The following is a 20,312-nucleotide window of genomic DNA, read 5'->3' as shown; positions in this document are numbered from 1 at the left end:
AAATATAGGCTTAACTTGGAAAGAATACAAATACAAATATGTATAGCACAAATACATACAAAATACAAGGTTTTGCACCCTACTTATTTGTATTTTTACTCATTCTAAACTGAGCCTTAGGCTCAAAAGTGAGAACAGTGTTGCAAGGGTTGATTTCAATCTCAAAATTGAGGACTGTTGCAGCGGTTGCGCCCCTTTATGGCTCTATCAATCATTCTCCAAAGGGAGCCCAGTTCACCTGCCAACAAAATACGTTCCAACCCCTCTACCAATGTGATCGTACACCGCACATATCATACATGGCAGGTCCCACTTTTATGGTGGGTCTCAGTCTCATGATGAGATATGTGATGTTAGATCCAGAAGGTTAGAACATGTTATGTTGGCAGAAAATCTCAATTCTCTCTAAGGCGCTGTTCTAAAACATGAAAAGTATTTGCTTCCATTTGTTTCTGATATTCCCAAAGCTATAAATAAAAGCACTCTTAACTATTTTTGTTCTAAAAATCAAAAGCAAGTTTTCCAAAATAATACATGTTTTCGAAGTGATCAACCATGCTACCGCCTACCGGAAAAGAGTATAACTAATGGAGTGCGCGTTCTGTGCACCCATGGGTGCACTGGACGCATGAACCTGTTAACGGTCAAATGCACGTTAACATGGTCTAATCGGTTCAATCGAGCACAAACTGGTTGCAACATAAGGGGTGTTAACCTCATTTGTTCGATTTTCTTCCCCTGACCTCCAACGGTAGCTTTTTGTCCTCACCCCACTGGTCATAATGGTGGTACCACTAACATTAGGGGTGGCAATTTTTCACCCAATCCGCTGAATCCACCTATTATCTAATCTGCCCATTTATTTGGCGGGTTGTGTGATTAATCTATCACCCAATCTGTTCATTTAAATAGGTTGGGTTGGGATCGATTGTAAATGGGGTTTAACCATTACACACATAAGTATTAATTCCTAAACCTTTTTTTTAATTTTCTTCATTCATTAATGTATTAATTTTTTATTAATTATTAATTAAATTTAATTTTGTTTTGAATCAACACATTTCACCCAACATAAATCCAAATCAATTTGATCCAAGTTCAGACCATTTCAATGCGGGGTGACCCAATCCAGCATGTGTCAATTCGGGTCGATCCGAATCCGAAATGGATTCCAGGTGGGATGGTTCGATGCTACTTGCTTTGCCTGATTTGGGCCGTCCGACCCGATCCGGGTCCTTCACGCTCCCTCTCCTTGAACTCGCTTAGGCACACCGCGCAATCCATCGGCTCCTTCGACTCCCCATCGTATGCATACACCGGCAGCCTGGCAGGGATTTCACAGTTGTGGGGTCCACGCCACGCAGGCACAACGCCGACGAGGTTGAAGCTGCTGCTCTTCGTTGCTGCCGCCGGCGTCGTAACAGTTCCAGGGCGTTCTCCTCCGCGAAGCGGCGGAAACCCATGAAGAACAGAGCCGTCAGGAGCACCACCACCGTTAGAGCCATGGAGGAATCGAAGGTCGACATGGGTTGCAGGGGTTTTCTAGCTGTCGTTGCCGAGGCGGTGGCAGGGGTTAGTGGCGGAACCAGGTAGTAATCTCGGGGAAGAGACGGAGACTCGCCGGGGCCGGGGGCATCTCTGTCGAGGAGTTTCCGGGTGTGGGGTTTCTTATGGCTGACTTGCTTTCGTGTGTAGAATCCTGTTTCTCTGCCAGATGATTAAAAAAGCTTGAAACTTGGAATTGGAACTCTGAAAGTTCGAAAGAACGTTAGAGAGAGAGAGAGAGAGCGGGAGAACCGGAGAAAGTGTAGTATCGCTTTATATAATCAATGTTTTTGAGTAGACGCTGGAGCAGATGACGAGGGGGTCTGGAGATACCTGTCGATTGTTGGAACTACATTTGTAAGAAGAAGAAGAAGGAGAAGACGAAGAAGAATAATGGAAGACCCTACCACCGGAGCTATTTGTCGAAGAAGTAGAATGGAAAAGAGAAGAACAGGGGTTCTCCTTGTCGCCGCCGGAGCTCTCTTTACCGCCGATGGAGGAAGGGTTCTGTGTATGGATGGGGTTTTCCTTCCTGGCAGCACATTGCTATCCCTTTTTGAAACCATCTAAATAACTGTTTATCAAAAAAATTTAAATAATAATTTTTAAATATAAGTTATATAATGTATAAAATATGATATCTAATAATCAGATTAGATGCATGTCCTTTAAATCAGAAAGTTAGTTTTTTTTAGGAACCAAAAAAATACCCATAACCAAGAAGATGTTTTCTACGTTTTTGTTGTAGAACCAATTTGTTTTAAGACCAGCTGGACACATTAAGAACTCTTGTGAGAACCAAGGTTATATTTTGTGTATCTCACTCTTTCAGATATGCTTTATGTGGAATTTGGCAACTATCAATTCTCTCTCTCTCTCGGTTAAAGACCATCAACAACACGGGCCTGTACCTGGAATAAAAATTTTGAAAACATAAAATTGTAGGGCTTTACCCCAAAGGGAGCCCTTCCAGAAATTCTCAATGGCCAGGGCCAAACCCAGGCCAAAGAGGGGGTTTGGAAATAGTTTTCAACCAGCAATTGACGCGCCTCAGTTATAACCTCACTAGCTGCGTCATTGCCCCAAGCGCAAAGATGGTTTTTCCCTTCCTTCTCCAATTATTTTTATAAGTAGTCACATCCTCTCAACATTTCATTTCTAGCCGATGTGGGATGCTCAGCAGTCAGCAATACCGAATAAAATGCCATATAAAATACATAATATACCACAGTATGAACTTATGAATAGTAAATAATAATATAATAGTTGCCTTCAAAAATTAATAATAATATTTAAAGGGCTTTGATAAATGGTGAGAGAGCAGTTTCGGAAAGAAGATGAATTACTGGTGTGATTCAAGGAAGAAGATGAATTACTGATGTCTTAAAAAAAAAAAGAATTACTGATGTCCCCAGCGCAATTTTGCCCGTGCCTTGCGGCTAAAGCAACCAAAAACTTGTTCTTGGAAGATCCTCCGCTGTGGGCGACGGACTGCCTGCAGGAGTGGTCGGCCGGGAATCGGTGCTTCAGACAAACCTTTTGGTTGAAGATTTTGCAAGTAGTGGTGTTAGAGAATGTTAGAATCTGCTTGCATCGCTTGACTGGGCACTTGAGCTTCCGGTTCTTTGATGGGCTGCTTCTTCTCCTGCTCTTCCTCCAACTCAGCCTTCCCCTTGTTTTCCTCAACACTAACTGAAACACGATGACTTTCTGAATCCATCAAAACCGAATTGCCCGCCGCTGCAGCAGAGTTCTGCCGGATAACAGCTCTCTTCTGGAAAAGAGTGGGCTGTGCTCCAACAGGCGGGAAAATTTCCAGGGGCCTCAAAACCTTAGACCTATTCAGAAACAAATTATTAGCAGAACCTTTGAAACCTCCAAAACCAATCGAACTGAAACTGCCACCGACAGCACAGCCGTTCTCGGCCAAAGGCAGCAGTCTAAGACACCGGTTCCCCTGTTCGCCAAAACAAGGCAAACAGGGGAGCCCGAACTCTGGGTCCCTTGCAACGGCGCGAGAAAGCCTGGGTCGCAGCCCAAATCGAAACCATTCTCAAAAGGGTTATTACAGACAACATTGAGGAGCGAAGACAAGCAAGATTTAGGAGGCAAGAACGACTGTACTTGTGAGGGGTCGATGTTGAACACTGGCAATGGAGAACATGAGGACGAAGAGTCCACCGGCTGAAACAGAAGGGTCTCTGCTGCAAGGGTTGGAAGAGAAAGCAATGTCTTTGATTTGATTTCTTGATGGCCTTGGTTGTTTGTCGTCGGTGATGGTTGTGCGGTCGCCGTCGTCGGGTGAATGGTTGCCATCCAAAACCATTAGGGTTAGGGTTAGTTTTCATGTAAGAAGAAGAGATGCAAAAAACCGGTGATGATTATTTGTCACCGGCGGTGATGATTGCCGCCGAACGGGGAGGAGATAGCGTGAATCTGCGACAGGAGAGGAGAGGAATCGATTTAACCCAGATCTATTCCTCGTGAGGCCTCTTCGTGACGCGGTTGTGATGACGTGTGTCGACATTATCCAAAGTAACTGGCCACTGAGACAAATCATATAGCACTTTTGGCTAGTAAAGAGGTTACCACAGTGAAAAAGTATAGTAAGGGTGTCAATAGACCGGTTTTGGACCAACCCCATCCAGTCTAAGATCATACTTATTTTTTAATATCACAAATACATAATAATAGAAATGTGTCCATTTTTTATTTCAAAATTTATTTTTGTTTTATGTTTTTTTTGTATTTTTATATTTATAAATTTATATTAGTTATTTATGATATCATGAAATTATCCATTTGACCCAAATGGTTGAATTATTTACGCACTACCTAGCTGAAAAATATGATTTCATTTCTAGCTTTATTTTAAAAATATAAAATTTCATACTATTAATAATTATTGTGTATGGATTTATTAGTGGAATTTAATGATGATAAACAAAAGTATTTTTTATATTAATAAATTTGTATTATTCATTTATAACAATCATGAATTTATCCATTTTACCAAAATGATTGAACTACTTACCCACCACCTAAATGAAAAATATGATTTCATTTCTATGTTTATTTTAAAAATATAAAATTTTATTCTATTAATATTTGTTGTATATGGATTTATTAGTGGAATTAGTGTCATTTGTTGTTATTTAATGTTTAATTTGTATTGTAATTTTGATATATATTGCTATTGATGAGGGTCAAATTGACATCCAATAACATTGTGACACGTGGCAATGTGAGCGATGCTTAAAAACACCTCAAAGGCTCTCGGACAACTCGACCCAAGGTAACCCAATAGTAGTCGAGCCATGATAATCCCAAATTGGGTTACATGCCTACGCCTAAAGACACGTCTCCAACCTAGCATACCTATGACCTTAGGGGCATGCATCCAACTTGACATACACCGGTAGTGGTGTATCGATAGCTTTTTTTTTTTTCTTAGTTTATATATTTTTGAATATGGTTCAGAGGGGCCGATTTAAGGTTCTTCCACCCTTTGAATCGATTAGGACTCCAAAACACCCTTTGTAGGGGCATATCGAAAAGCCCCCGATACGATACATATCGTCAATACGGCCAAATACGTATCGATATTTTGAACCTTATTGCTAACTGCCACTTGTTCGCATAAACACCCCACTTTGCAAGGAAGTGGGCCCCAGGCACCTTCCAAGCATTTTGAATGTGCCACTCAGATTACTTGGATGTGCCCTACTAAGGTCCTATATATCTCGCCCATCACATCCACGTTTTGTTAATGCATGGGCTCTATATGAAGGTAAACATTAGAACCTCCAGACTCTAGCCCAAAGATTTAAATATCGACACGATACATTCGATACGGGACATATCGTATCAGTATCGACTTATGCCAATATGGGATATGCTACGAATAGAAATGTATCCCATGAGTCATACACATTGATACACAATGTTTCTCTATAAAAGAGTACAGGCATGGTGACTCAAACTCGGATCACCCAAAGCCTTGCATCTTAAATGCAATACCCCCTAGCTGTTAATTCATGTGATATAATGCATTAATTTACCAAAATTCCCACCTAAACTCGTCTTATTTGATTTTTCTCTCAGTTATTTATTATTTTTTTTTGTAGACCCTAATTGACCAAAAGTACCTCGAATTTCTCCAAACAAAACATGCTAAAATAACAATAATCATTTCACTATCATAGAGATACATTTTTTAATTAAGACTAAATACTTAAAGTACCCATATGACTAAGCAAATAGACAAAAGCTTACTTTAATGTTTGAAAACTAACATAAAGGCCCTTAAGATTTATTGACAATGAACCAAATCCTCCCCTGCCGTTAGCACACTATTACAATCCATTTGCATGTGTTGTCATGTGACTTGATTTTGCCCTTCATTGTTCTTTAAATTTTTAAAATAAAATCCAATGATATGAAGAGTACAAGGAAGTTTCTTCATATGTAATACGGGTCCCATTTTGTATATATAGTGGGTTGGCCTATTCCCACTCTATAAGTGGCACACTCCGAAGTGATTTAGCAATTACCTCTCTACTTAAGCAAGGTTTTAAATGTCGATGTCAATGGAAATGTCGCTTACCAAAATATAGGACATAGGTCGGAAATGTTGTAAAAATTAGAGACATTGTGAAAATATGCAATGATATTTTGTAAAATGGTAAAAGAAGCATTAATACACATTTATAGACTATTATCTTATTCCCAACCATTATATAAAGCTAAGAAACTACGTGTCAATATGAGTAATTTATATTAACATTATGGGTATTAATGTTCTTAAATATATATTATATAATATAAATAATATATTGTTTATGTATTTAAATAATATACTATTTTATTTTAATAAGTTTTAACTTATATACTGATTTATTATGCATTTTGATGTTTCTACAATTTTAGCTGGTTTTTTCCTATTGTTAATTCTGATTAATATATTTATTTCACACTAGTAAATAAAAATACATTTATTCTGATGTTTTTAAATATTAAAGTTATAATACGTTATGTTTTATTAGAAATTAACAATTTGATTCTCCTTTTTTCAGTATTAAGACTCTACTAAATTATGATTTATTATAAAACTTAATGAATTTATTATGTTTTTTAATAATAAAATTTATAATAAATTATGATTTAGTGTAAAATTTAATAAATTTATTCTGATTTTTTATATTAAATTTAGAATAAATTATGATTTATATAAAATTTAATAAACATTTTCTTATTTTTAATAAATATTTAAAAAATACAAAGTAGTTAATATTTTATTACTTGAAAAATATTTTATGTTTTATATTATAAAGTAATTAATTTATTATAAATTATTAATGGAATAATTTATATTAATATGCTGTATTATATTAATATAATATGCTAATATATTATATTATTAAATTAACAATACTAACTAATATACTAATATATTATATAATATACTGTATTATATTAAAAATATTGAGTAGTTATTTTGTTGAAGGTCTACAATATTATGGTAGACCTTCATCTACCGTAGAGCATACATATACCCAGATTAATGTGTATGTTGTGATGGTCTATGGACATTTCATAGACCATCACACATCATATTTAAACTTGTATACTTAACAATTTAACAACACGTCAACACATAATCTAACTATCTAAGTATCTTAAGTTCTTAATATTTAGAATGTAATTCATTCCAAAGAGGGAAACCGTAAAGCTGAGAACGTTCTCAGGGAACTCTGCTTCAACTTCAAAGTCTTCAACCTTCGCTCCTTCACAAATCACATATGCGAAACCCATAACTTGAACATCAACTTCAGGTTCCAGCGGAAGTTCAACCTCTAGTTTTTTTTTCTCTACTCTTAAAAAATTTGGAAGAGGGTATGCTCTTACCTGAGTTTGAGGATGGCTGAGAAACCTGAAATGAAAAGTGGGTATTGCTCACTTGCTCGGTTGCTCAATACTCAAACTCCAACTTCAGCCTCCAAGTCTATAAGACTCCAACTCCAACTGGTTGCTGATGCAACCTCCAGAAGACCAAAACCAAGCCTCGACTCCTCGTTCCAGCCTCCAGGTAAGGGAACAAAAAACCCCTTCTTCTATGAAGTATGAAACCCTTATTTCTTTTTTTCTTATAAGCTTAAAATCTGTACGATGATTCTCTATGTCTGTAACATGTTATCCCCTTGTTCTTTATTTTTTTAAGCATATATGTGATTCTTTATGTATAAAATTATGTTTTGTATCATGCAGATGCCTTTTTTTTCTCTCTCTCTCTCTTTTTTTTTTTTTTTTTTTTCTTTCTGTTATATGTGAAACCGTATTCTTTTTCTTGTACGTTAGTCAACACATTAGGAAAGATACTTTTTTTTTGGCCCGACTTGATGATATTTCGCGACATTTGAAACCATGTACTTAAATAATCTGAGTCCCATTTTGTCACAAGACTCACAATGGAATACTTTTTGGAGTTGGCTTGTTTAGTTTGAGAATAAGAGTTTTGGGTTTTATTTATATTTTCTAGGTTATGCATTGTGTTTGTGACTGCATTATTGTTGTTGTGCCGCCCATGTGGAGCAAGTTATTGGCCTATAAAGACTTCCTTGTTAGTGGCATTTTTAGAATGGATGTGTACTGTGTTTGAGTTGCGATGCTTGAAATACAATAATCTTTGTAAGTAGAAAAAAAATGATATCTCAAGCCAAAAGTGAAGGTTGCTACTTCAGACCCAACAGGCCCGAAGGCAAGTACCGCAAATATATCTTATGATATTGTCCAGAAAATGACATTGTCATATATCCAATATCATTGCAATGCCAACACTAATGATTTTGGTCTGTCATCCTTGTTAAACTAGGTAAACGTATATTATGAGAATGCATTTAACCTTTTTCTTTGTAGCATATAGAAGAAATGGAGGCGCGTCTCTCAGTGGTGATGGGGATTTTGACTGAGAAGCTGGAGTTCGGAGATTTTATCACGACAGAAAAAGCTATGAAGAAATGTTACATTTTGAAAATTTGAAAAAAAATCAATGGTAAAGTAGTCTTTTCTATTTTTCTATTACTGGTTCTTAACTATTGTTCATTATCATAAAACTTAAGGGTCTTTAAGTTATTTTTTCAAATAGTAGAGTTAAGATTTTATCCATTTGTTAAACCATAGGGCACTTTAAGTATTTAACACTTTTAATTATTGATTCATTGACTACATGAATGCCTTTCTTCATTGTAAAATATTTTTAATTATTGATTTATTCACTCACATGAATGTCTCTTTTTGTTTTAAAAATAGAAATTATCCACTAATTTCTCAAGAAAAACAAACAAATCATAACTTTATATTCATAAAAAGAAGCTTCTACAATTTCATTCGAATATTGAATCCGACTAGAAATCTTCAAGAACATATTGAAACAATTGAGAGGGCTTTAATGTCATGTTTAAAAAACTAATTAAATCATAAATAGGTAGTTTGAGAATTTAAATATTTTAACAGTTGAATGACAATATTTTACAAGTTAACGGACAAAACTTTAATGGAGGGAGGTATTTGTCGTAAAGTAAAAATTGAGGAGAGTTTTTGTCGCAAATGAAAATTCAGAGGGCTATTTGTCACTGACCCCATTGGTATAGGGGCCTTTATAATTTACCCTTTTATTTTCCATCCCATTCCCACATGGCCAAATCCTCGAAATTGATATTTCCCATTTCCCCTTCCCCCTTTACCTTTTCCTTTTGTTTTTGAAAGAAACCCTAGCCTCGAGTTCCTTCTCCAATCTCTCCCATCTCTCTCAATCTATCGTGGTCGTAGAATACCAAACGCTGTTCTTCCCAATCTCTCTCATTCCTCTATCAGTCTCGTGGTCGTGGAACACCGAACGGCCAACAGTGAACACAGGCGAAGAAGAACACGCTCCGCCGGCGCCGTCTGCCTCCTGGAAGTGGAACAGGAACACCGAACTTAGCCTCTGCTGCCACCGTCCGCCTTTCCAAGATTCGGGCCATATTCCATTCTTCCTCTGTTGCTTACTCTCTCTAATCTCCATCTTCACTCTCTCCGGTACTTCCATCTGGTCGGCGGTCGCACAAGGAAGAAGGAACGCCTGCCTCTGTCTCTCACTCTGTTTCTGGACTTGGTTGCCGCCTCACCACCGCCGTCGCTCTGTGTATCTCTCAGGTAACAACTAACAACTCCATCTCAATTTAGGGGTTATTATTTTGTGTTCCAACTCAAGGATTATGAAAATTAGTTGATTTTTGTTTCACCATCTTATCTTAAATCCTTTACATCTCCTTCATTTTGCTTTTTCCTACTATGTATATATTTAATTTATCACTCGTTTAACGAATCCCAATTGTCATAAAAAAATCACATTCATTTGAGTTTCTGATCCTTATCTGACTCTTGATATTAGTTGCATTAGATAAGGATAATGATCTTTGACGGCAATTTCATTTGAAAAAGATGTTGGGCTTGAATGACAGAAGCCAATTATTAGGTAGATTTCTCGGTCATCTCTTGGTGCACTGTAGAAAAATAAGATGGAGAACACATCCCATGCACTGTAGAAAATTTCGCCTAATCACCGTTCTTCATTCTCCCTCATCTCTTGGTCCCCCCAAGAGAAAATTCCTGGCTCCGCCACTGTTTGGAAGCCTTTCAACATAACGGGTTCTAGCTTCCATCATTGGGATGTTACGTGGCTTTCTCTGTTTCTGTTAATCCATTGAGAAGATGAGACATTCATCTCAGAGGGAAGTGTTTTCACTGTCTTGCATTGGGGAGTCATGGCTTTGTTCTGTTTTGCAAGGGGGAGATTTTTTTTTTTGAATAAAAATTACAATATACAAAAATCAAAAAACAGAAGAGCGGTTTTTTTTTGGTTTGGATTAATGTATAAACTGGTGGTACTGATTCTGTTAACAGAACCGTAAGCACTCCTAGCCCTAGCAAACCGTCAAAATTGGTGCTGTGAGAATGTGCCCAGGGGTGGACCGATTATAGATTAATGATGATGGAGTCACCACCTAAATTTTTGGAATCAGGAACTTAGGAGGCTCAGGATTTTGCAAGAAAACAAGTTTTCTTGGTGACTCATTGCCCAATGGGGATTAGAGATTCTTTGTATTTGGGGACCAAGGTATGATGTGGGAAGGTATTAGGAACCTCACACTTGCCTGTTAATCTGACCTCTACTATACCAGTGCTCCAAGGATGATTTTTATAATTTTTAGACTGATGAATTACAATTGTCACACACTAATATTAACAAGAGAAAAACAGATTTAATCTAGGTAAGTACTCTTCCTGCCTACTTAATCAAGCCTGTGCTGCAGTTGAATGTTTCTTTGTATTGAGAGAGTTTTACGGTGGTGGTGGAGCTAGCAAAACTTATAGGAATAAATTAAAAACGTTTTCAGATTTCATCTAGAAGGAGAAAAAGATGAAAAGGCATAGCCATTTCAGCTTGGACGACGGAGAGGATAGGGGAAGCACTTGGTGGCTAGGGTTTTGAGGACAAAGAGGAAAATTCTAGAAATTTGTCCGATTGGAAAACAAATTGACCCAAATTGACGAGTTCTCCTTCCAAATCAGTGTAAGTTATTTCTGCTTATTATAAAGAAAAAATGCAACTGCATGCATAGTTTTACTTTTTTCGTGTTTTGTATTTTCTTCTGTATAACCCATGGATTTCATAGGTTTTTAATTGTGTGTATTGTACTCCTGTAGAATGTATGTTTCAGTGATTGACGGGTGGAAAAATGCAGAGTCTTGAACTTCCATTTTTTCTATTAATTAGTTTCCATTTTGTTTTTTTTTTTTTTTTTGGTTAAAGAAACTGCATACGCTATATGTATTACTCATCTTTTCTATTTTAATTCTTTACCAACATAATTGCTCGAATGTAATGATTTATTTAATTGTTTACATATGTCATGTTGGTTGACTTTTTGTTGTCTTATCGGTGGAGATGAGTAATGTGGAGTTATGTAATTGAAAGATGAAAATCATCTACTACTAATGTCTTGTTTGCCAAAGAGATGCATAGTTTTTGCTCTTTTTTTTTGTTTTTATTAGGTATGTAATTGTTGTATTGCTCCTAGAGAAGTTGGGTGGTACTTGTTTGGCTTTTAAAGAAGTTGGCCTATTTGTTTGTTGTTTAGAAAAGAAATTTATGTTTTTATCTTTTACAGGGAGGTGACTGATATGGGACTGTCCTCCCAGCTGACGGCCTAATCTTGAATAACTGAACAATGTCCGAGATATGGAGGCTTGGAAATTACCAACAAGTGCTGTAATTGCAGATGACCCTAGGAAAGAGGTCCTTATTCATTTTCCAGGTAATCCTCTGCTGGAATATGAATTTACAATTTCCAAGGCTCTATTTTTCTGGTATTGCTTTCTGTAAATTGTGTGTGAGAAACCACTGGTGGACTTTTTGTTTCTAATACTGAATATCAGATAATAGGTGGGAAGAACATGGTAGAGAGTGTGGCAGGTTATTGTCAGCTGTAGACGAAAGATGGGCAGGAAAGGGGAACTTTTAGTTAATCTTGTAGAAAACTTTATGAATGATCAGTTAGCGGTAGACCTTGGTTCAGTAGCTCTGTGAGCAGAATTGATGATTGGGTGTGGAAGGGGGATCTGGAAAGGAACCACCACGCCCTAATTTTTATTTTGAAAAAGGTAAGGTAAATTTATTAACTGAAATAGAGCATACAAATAAGCCCCATAAAAGGAGCAAAAAAACTGAGAACAATCTCCCAGCTTACATTACAATTCAAATACACTTCTGGATCTCAACTGAGCTCCAAATACCCTAGGTTGGATTTGAAGCCTTTCACACCTGCAGTTCATGACACTAATTTTCCCACAGCACAGGAGATGAGACAGTCTACATCCTTCGCTTTGTTTTGAAAGATTCTTTTGTTTTTCTCCATCCAGATGGAACTGATGGGTAACTGCAGGTGAGGCATTTTGCATCATGATGTAGGAGGGTTTCAATTCTGAGCATGGTAAGTTCAATTCCAATGCTGTAGGTCCTAGGGAGGAGGATGGTACTGAGCTGACCGCTTCATCCCCAGCTGAAAGGAACAGAAGCAAAATAAACTGGTTAACTGAAATGCAAAATAATCTATTTGCTTTAGTTTATGTGTTTTCTGTTTGGAGAGGTGGAACCTCATGCCTCTTTAAGGCAGTGTTTTAAAAGTGCAAGGTGCAAAAAAAGTGTAGCGGTCAATTTGCGCCAGAGGGGCAAGGTGCAAGGCGAGACATGCGCCTTTTTGAAGCAAGGCGCAAAAATAAAAAAGTCAGAAAATTCAAAAAAATGCCAAAAAATTAAAAAAATGCAAAAAATATTAAACATAATATTAATAAAAAATATAAACTTAAATTTTAAAATAAATGTTATAAAATAACCTATCATCTAAAATTAAAATACATAAACATAACACATAAAGCATATTCAAATGAGAACTTAAAAATAAAATCAAACATATAAAACCCATAATCTCTTTTTTTCCTCAATTGCATTACTTCAAGTAGCTAATGTGATGTAAAACATATTACATTCCTGATTCTACAAACTGCCTTTGTGCCATGCCCCTTGAGGCATATCTATAGATTCTATACTACTTTAAAAAGCACGAATGGCCTCAAGAATATTTCTAGAATTTTCTAAGGACAAAATTTACCCCTCTATATTTAAATTTATTGATAAAAAAATGAGGGCAAATAGGGTAGTTGGTTCTTGATATTAAATGAGTTGAAAAGAGGTAATTTAAAGATATTCAATTCATTCAATTCTCTCTTATTAAATCCAACATTTAAGTTATTAACTTGCATTCATGTTCGTTGAATCATATATTTAAGTCATTTTTGTTTCTTCTCATCATTAAGTTCTATTAATTAAATCCATACTTAATAAATTAATAATTCCAATAACATAAAAGCTTATACTTTTAAAACCTACTTAGCAAAATTAGTGTTTGCATCTAGGTGGTGGTAAGAAATTAAATCATTTTGGGTCAAATGGGTTAATCCATGTTGCCACGACTAAATAATAAAATTAAAAAATAGATAAAATGAAAAAAATAGAAATTAAAAAATTGGGAACATTTTTAACATACATATTAAACAATAATAAGTATGTTAAATAAGAAATGTTTTATTAATGATGGAAATGGATGTAAAATTTAAAACCAATTGGAAATAAAAATATTTTCCTATTCTCTCTCAATAAATCCTATATTTAAGATATATTTTTCTCATCATTAAATTCTTGTAATTAAATCCGTAATATTAATTTTAATAGTATAAAAATAAATATTTTGAAAAGTAATTTGAAAACAAAACCATTTTCTTCCCTCCTGGTGGTGGGCAATAAATTCGACCATTTGGGGTCAAATGGATTAAAAAATAGTCATAATTAAATAATAAAAAATTAAAATAAATAACTATGAAATGTAACAAGTATTTTTATTAATGATAAAAATGGAATTCCAAATTAAAATCTTTAATAATAGAAAATGCAAAGAATCACAAAACTAAAAAAAATGATAGAGAAAATTTTGGGCACATATCTAATGTTATATATTTATAAAAAATAAAATATTGGGTACATCTCTAATATTGTACATTCATTATATTAAAAAATTGGGAACATTTTTAACATACATATTAAACAATAATAAGTATGATAAATAAGAAATGTTTTATTAATGATGGAAATGGATGTAAAATTTAAAACCAATTGGAAATAAAAATATTTTCCTATTCTCTCTCATTAAATCCTATATATAAGATATATTTTTCTCATCATTAAATTCTTGTAATTAAATCTGTAATATTAATTTAAATAGTATAAAAATAAATATTTTGAAAAGTAATTTGAAAACAAAACCATTTTCTTCCCTCTTGGTGGTGGGCAATAAATTCGCCAATTTGGGTTCAAATGGATTAATAAATAATGTCATAATTAAATAATAAAAAATTAAAATAAATAACTATGAAATGTAACAAGTATTTTTATTAATGATAAAAATGGAATTCCAAATTCAAAATCTACCTAGAAATTAAATGATGCTATAGTCAAATAATAAAATCTTTAATAATAGAAAATACAAAGAATCACAAAACTAAAAAAAAAAGATAGAGAAAATTTTGGGCACATATCTAATGTTATATATTTATAAAAAATAAAATATTGGGTACATCTCTAATATTGTGCATTTATTATATTAAACAAAAATAAGTTTTATACATAAGAAATAATTTTGTCAATGATGGAAATGTAATGCAAAATTTACTATCAACCTAGAAATCAAAAATTAAGTGTAAAAAGAAAAATATTTTATATAATGTAAATGAAATATATAATTTAAAGGGAAAATTATAGTCAAAATTAGTTGTACATTTAAAATTAGGTTGCAGGTTGGTCTAGAAACCAATAAAACTCTGGGAACCGTCTCTACATTTCAAATTATAAAAACCCCCGTCATGTCTTCGGAGGCTTATGTGGCTGTTGCCAACATGGGACTTTTAGTCCATGTTGGACACAACAAAAAACCTATACCGAAAATAGGGTTTCAGTTTCTCTCCCACTCCCTTTGTCTCTTGATTTTCCTCCCTTCTCTCTCACTCTCATAGTCATCTCTCGATCTCCTGCTCTCTCTATCTCTCCCACTCTCTTAGATACGTTCTGTAGCCAAATCAAAACCTTTCTCTATTGTTCTCCCTCAATCTTTCTCATTCTTCTCCCCCACTCTCCCTCTCGGTCAATATATCCTTCTCCCTCAATCTCTATCGTTCTCTAGTTGGTGTAAATTTCATAGCTAAGAGTTTCCTGTGAATTTTTATCAAATTGGTGTAATAATTTTTGAACCATACCAAGTTGGTCTCATGTTCTTTTATACGATTTGATTAATACCATATAAATGTGTAAGAAAATAAAACAAATGAGAGAGGGAGTGGGAGAGAAAATGAAGGAGAATGATAGAAATTAAGGGAGAAGGAGAGATCGACCAAGAAAGAGAATGAGAGAGATTGAGGGAGAGCGATACGTAGAGAGAGATAATGAGAGAAATTGATATAGAGAACGTAAATACAAAAACCAAAAACCATTTTTATTTATTTTCAAATCACATAGTCGTTGAGCAGATAAAGATGATTATGAGAGAGAGAGAGAGTGACTAAAAACCTTTTTTTTTTTAATTTTCCAATCACCCAACATTAAAGGGAAATTTTAGTATAAGCTTTTTGTTGTGTTCAACATGGATTAAGAGTCCCATGTTGGCAACAACCACATAATCCTCCGATGACCTGGCAAGGGTTTTTTATAATTTGAAATGTAGAGCTGGTTGTCAAAGTTATGTTGGTTTATGGACCAACTTGTAGCCTAATTTTAAATGTGCAGCCGGCTTTGACTATAATTTCCCTAATTTAAAACTAATCCAAAAGCAATGCTATTTTTTTATCTAGATGGTGGGTGAATGATCCATTTTTTCCAAGAAACCCATGATGTCATAATTGAATAACAAATATTTAAGTTTATTTTTAATCTTGTTATTACTATTGTTAATTTTCAATTTGTATCTTAACTATGATATATCTAAAACTAATCCAAATTTTGTTGTGTGGATGCCTCCACTTGAAGGATGGGTAAAGCTGAATTTTGATGGAAGCAGCCAAGGAAACCCAGGCCCTTCAGGGATAGGAGGGGTGTTGAGAGATAATGAAAGCAAAATATTAGCATTGTTTTTAGGCCCCATGGGAATAGGAGACTCCAATAGAGCTGAGTTATTAGCGGCAGTACAAGGTATTCAGATTGCAGAACAATTAGGAGTCCAACACTTGGTACTTGAAGGGGACTCTGAGATTGTTGTGGGATGACTGACAGAACCAGCTTCAGCTATGTGGAGACATAGAGATATGCTAAGGAAAGTCAACTGGATCACAAAAAACATGGCTGTTACCTTTCATTGGGTGGGAAGATCAGCAAATGCCTTAGCGGATGGGTTAGCTAAGCAAGGGGCCTCAAGGGAACGTTTATTTTGGGCTGCTTTGTAATTTAGTTCTGGTTAATTCTGGTCAATTCTGCTTTAGTTTGATGTAATATTTGTTAGAAGAGGTAACAACTCATGCTTCCTCTTGGGTCTACTGTATTGCCTCATATTTCTGATTTAATAAATTATATTCATTCATAAAAAAAAACACAACAAATGGATAGGTGGAATTTCATAAACAGTTCTGGTTAATTCTGGTCAATTCTGCTTTAGTTTGATGTAATATTTGTTAGAAGAGGTAACAACTCATGCCTCCTCTTGGGTCTACTGTATTGCCTCATATTTCTGATTTAATAAATTATATTCATTCATAAAAAAAAACACAACAAATGGATAGGTGGAATTTCATAAACAGGGCTTGCTGGAAGTTTGCTTGCAGATAATCTCGTAATCAATCAAAGTAGTAAACCAATTATCGAATTACTAATTTCCTGCTGGATCTTTTAGGAAAATATCTTTACAAAATTATGATGATTTTAATGAAACATTGAACAATTTTAATAGTATTCTAAAGTTTTAACTTTAAATATATAATCTATCAATGAATTCTGAAATATTGCTGATATATTGGCAAAATATTGGGGATATTTGGAAAAAAAGATTCCTGGACTATTTCGTATCACTACCTAGCAAATGGGGATGTATCAGTGATGTTTTGTCAAATATCGTCGCTATTGTGAACCACGGATGGGACCAACATTGGGTAAGGGCCTTGTTTATGCACCATAGTGTGATTTTATGCCTTTGAAATCTGGACTTGCTAGAGGTGTTGCTTCTTATGTTTGTCTTAGGAAGCTGGATGCTTCTCTTTCATGGGATCATTGGGATGTTTGAGAGTGATCTTTTAGCTCATATGAAATTAGAACATTTCATGTTACTTGATCACAACATTGGTTGCCCTTAGCTGGAGTCAGTTTGATCTTTCTCCTATCCTTGTTAAATTAATAGGTGTTTTTTTTGGCGTCTTCATGGTTGCTAGGTGTTACTTCTTCCTATTTCTTGGTTTATTTTCTTATTCATTTTTCATGTGGTATAAAGAATATCAGATTGATCTGTTTTACTTCCTGTCAGTTTTTCATATTAAGACCTTTTCTTCTGTAAATTATATCTCAGAGAGTGATATTCAGTTTGTATATAAATTTTATTTATGGATGCTTTTGATTTATGATATAGCACTTTGGATTACTTTACCACATACAGGTCTTGAATATGTGGTTTTAATGCAGATTGCTGTGAAGCTACACCTGTCTTTCATATTATATGGTTGCATTTGCAAAATTGTTTTGAGAAGGATATATATTTTCTTGTACCAATACTCAAGTTGATGATTTGGTACTTTAAGGCCTACTGGAACCGGAAGGAATACATCACTTGCCTGTGCTACATGTTCGGATGAGAGACACTGCATATTTGCAGGTGTCATGGCTCAACAGTCGTCTCGCTTTAATCGGTTACTCACTTTATTGGATGGTATCTTTTTACTTCCCAAATTTGACCAAGTTGATATCCATGCTTACTGTTGGTAGACTTCCTTTTTAGCAAGTTGGCATAAATTTTGATTGGTTTGTCCTCATGATGTTTGCATTTGGTACTTTCTTGGTCACAATCAAGCTGGTTCAACCCAAGCAACAAGATTTGCAGCTGCTCGTCAAATTGGGGATATTGCGAAGTTGCATCCTCAGGATTTAAACTCTCTCTTGAGGAAGGTAGGATGTTCTATCTGTTGCTTTTGTCTTTGTCCATCTGTCCAGTGCATTACTTGATTTCACAGTTGAATTCTTTTTTAATATTTTGTATTGTTTTAAGTTATTCTTTAACATCCATTTTTTTGGCAGTTTGATTATCTTTAGCCTAGTAATGGTACATGATATTTACATGTCTCATCATTTATTTAGTTGTATTGACTAAAATGTTTCAATTAAAAACTGAAATCAGATCTCAGGCAGAATTTGAAGCCCACTGAAGTGTAGGTCATTCTGATTTAATTTCAGATTCCCATGCTATGCCATCTTTTTCTTTAAAAATGATTATATTGGCAGTCCTATTCACACCCTAGTTCTCGTCTCTCTCTCTCTCTCATTAGATATATGCTTTGCCATTATAAGATAACATGCCCTCTAGAGGTGGGGGGGGGGTATTCATTTGAAAACATCTCCTAATCTTGTCTTTTCTCTTTACTTGCTATTGCCCTTAAAGTATTAAACTCTAGTGCAAGTAATATAGGGCATTTTTGTAATTGAATATATGCTTTGCCCTTCTAACAAAACATGCCCATTGGAGGTGGGGGTATTCGTTTGAGTGCACATCCTAAACTCTTGTTTTCTCTCTACTTGCTATTGCATGAAACTCTAGTGCAAGTAATATGGTATCGAAGCATGAGAGATCTAACCTGCACATGTGTATAAAGAGGGGAAGGCTCTTGTACTGGTTACTCGTTCTGTCTCTAGTGGCTACTTGAAATAGGTATTGTCAAAGTTTTGAATCAGTGTGCTTAACCAATTCTCAGATGGAGGTTCAATCAGAGGTATTTTGAGGGATATTATTCCTTATTTTTCTTACTCTTTTCTGGGAACTGAAAGATCAAGTTTCAAGTAAGCATGAAATTAGAATTAAACAAGGACAGTTCTGATCTCCTCTGTATTTCTCCTTGATCAGGCAGGGTTTGGGTTCTGATTTAAGCCTAGGGCTTGTTTCCTTTACTTGGATGACCTATTTTTCCTCCTCTTTGTTCATGGAACCAAAAATATCTCTTCTTAGGAGTTAGGAGTTCTGATCTCCTACATTTGGGTTTAGCATTGGTTAGGTGGTGTATGAGACCCTTTCCTGTGGTTTTGAGAAGTTCTAATGGTGGCAGGTAAGTTAGAATTGGTATCTGTTCATTTTGATGGGATGAGCTACAGTGTGGAGATTTGACTTTAACTTTTATTTCAAGGGGAAAGGACTATGGAGATTACTTGATGGAACAAGAATTAGACATGATAAAAAGTTGGCCTTGGAACTATGATAGTGGGAGGTTGGCAATGCTCAAATCATAACTTGGTTGTTGGGATCTATAGACACAACTATTGCTTACCAACTCCAAGGATTTCCGACAACTAAAGCAATTTTGGAATATTTAGAGGTCTACCAACAAGTTGTTTAGAAATTCCAGTTGGAGCATGACAAATTTATGTACACCCATGGTGACAAGAAAAGTCACTGAGTAGTATGCTGGATTTATTTCTCTTTGGATAGAGCTTGAAATGGTTTATTTTACAAGTGACCATTCATTTAATGAGAAATTTCAAAAGATCAATAATGAATGGAAGGCTATGCAATTTTTATGAAGTTGCATCTTGAATTTGAGTTAATTTGAACCAATATTCTTATTAGGGGAGCTATTGATGATATGGATTCTATTATGTGTAAGTTGTGGGAAGAGACATGAATTTATAGTCAAGCTATGCTTGTAGGGTAGGAGGCTTAGGTAGCATTTATAGCACATACAAACAATGGGAAGCTAGCTGATATTCATGATTTCTTGCACCTCGAATGCCATGAATGTAAGAAAATATACCATTTCTTCGAGATGCTGTGATTTTCAAAGCTCAAAAAAATGTACCATTTTGAGCTACACAATTAGGTCACTATAGAACGCATCGCATTCTCAGAGATTGAGGAGTATACTAATGAAGTTGTAATGGTCTA

At 35.1% G+C, this 20,312-nt stretch overlaps 1 protein-coding gene, 1 long non-coding RNA gene and 1 other non-coding gene across 11 annotated transcripts in view; 1 reads left to right on the top strand and 2 right to left on the bottom strand.

Moving 5' to 3' along the window:
• Positions 1 to 69: 69 nt before the first annotated feature.
• LOC148800953 (uncharacterized) lies at positions 70 to 4,210 on the bottom strand. The gene is made up of 3 exons (XR_016083914.1): positions 1,953 to 4,210; positions 1,798 to 1,878; positions 70 to 1,707 (listed from the first exon to the last, which is right to left on the bottom strand). It is a non-coding gene; the product is annotated as an uncharacterized LOC148800953 (long non-coding RNA).
• LOC148800954 (U4 spliceosomal RNA) lies at positions 2,498 to 2,641 on the bottom strand. The gene has a single exon (XR_016084844.1). It is a non-coding gene; the product is annotated as a U4 spliceosomal RNA (small nuclear RNA).
• Positions 4,211 to 9,229: 5,019 nt separating the features above from the next.
• RGD3 (ROOT GROWTH DEFECTIVE 3) overlaps positions 9,230 to 20,312 on the top strand; it is a 90,089-nt gene continuing 79,006 nt past the window's right edge. For 3 of the 9 annotated variants that reach the window (XR_016084714.1, XM_088902291.1, XM_010256753.3), the window contains exons 1-5: positions 9,230 to 9,738; positions 10,983 to 11,158; positions 11,757 to 11,903; positions 17,852 to 18,095; positions 18,237 to 18,331. Coding sequence is in view for 6 of the 9 variants with exons in the window: in XM_088902291.1 (XP_088758417.1) it covers positions 18,047 to 18,095; positions 18,237 to 18,331 (144 nt within the window). In the remaining 3 variants the exon portion in view is untranslated. Of the gene's footprint in view, positions 9,739 to 10,982; positions 11,159 to 11,756; positions 11,904 to 17,825; positions 18,096 to 18,236; positions 18,332 to 20,312 lie in introns of all 9 variants that reach the window. The other 6 variants (XM_010256778.3, XM_010256744.3, XM_088902292.1 and 3 more) reach the window with 3 other exon arrangements.

The sequence above is a fragment of the Nelumbo nucifera genome, chromosome 3 (assembly GCF_055504915.1).
Source record: "Nelumbo nucifera cultivar China Antique chromosome 3, China Antique-T2T, whole genome shotgun sequence".
NCBI classification, from domain to species: Eukaryota; Viridiplantae; Streptophyta; class Magnoliopsida; order Proteales; family Nelumbonaceae; genus Nelumbo; species Nelumbo nucifera.
The sequence above is the reverse complement of the archived record's forward strand: the minus strand, read 5'-3'. Positions and strand labels throughout refer to the sequence as shown.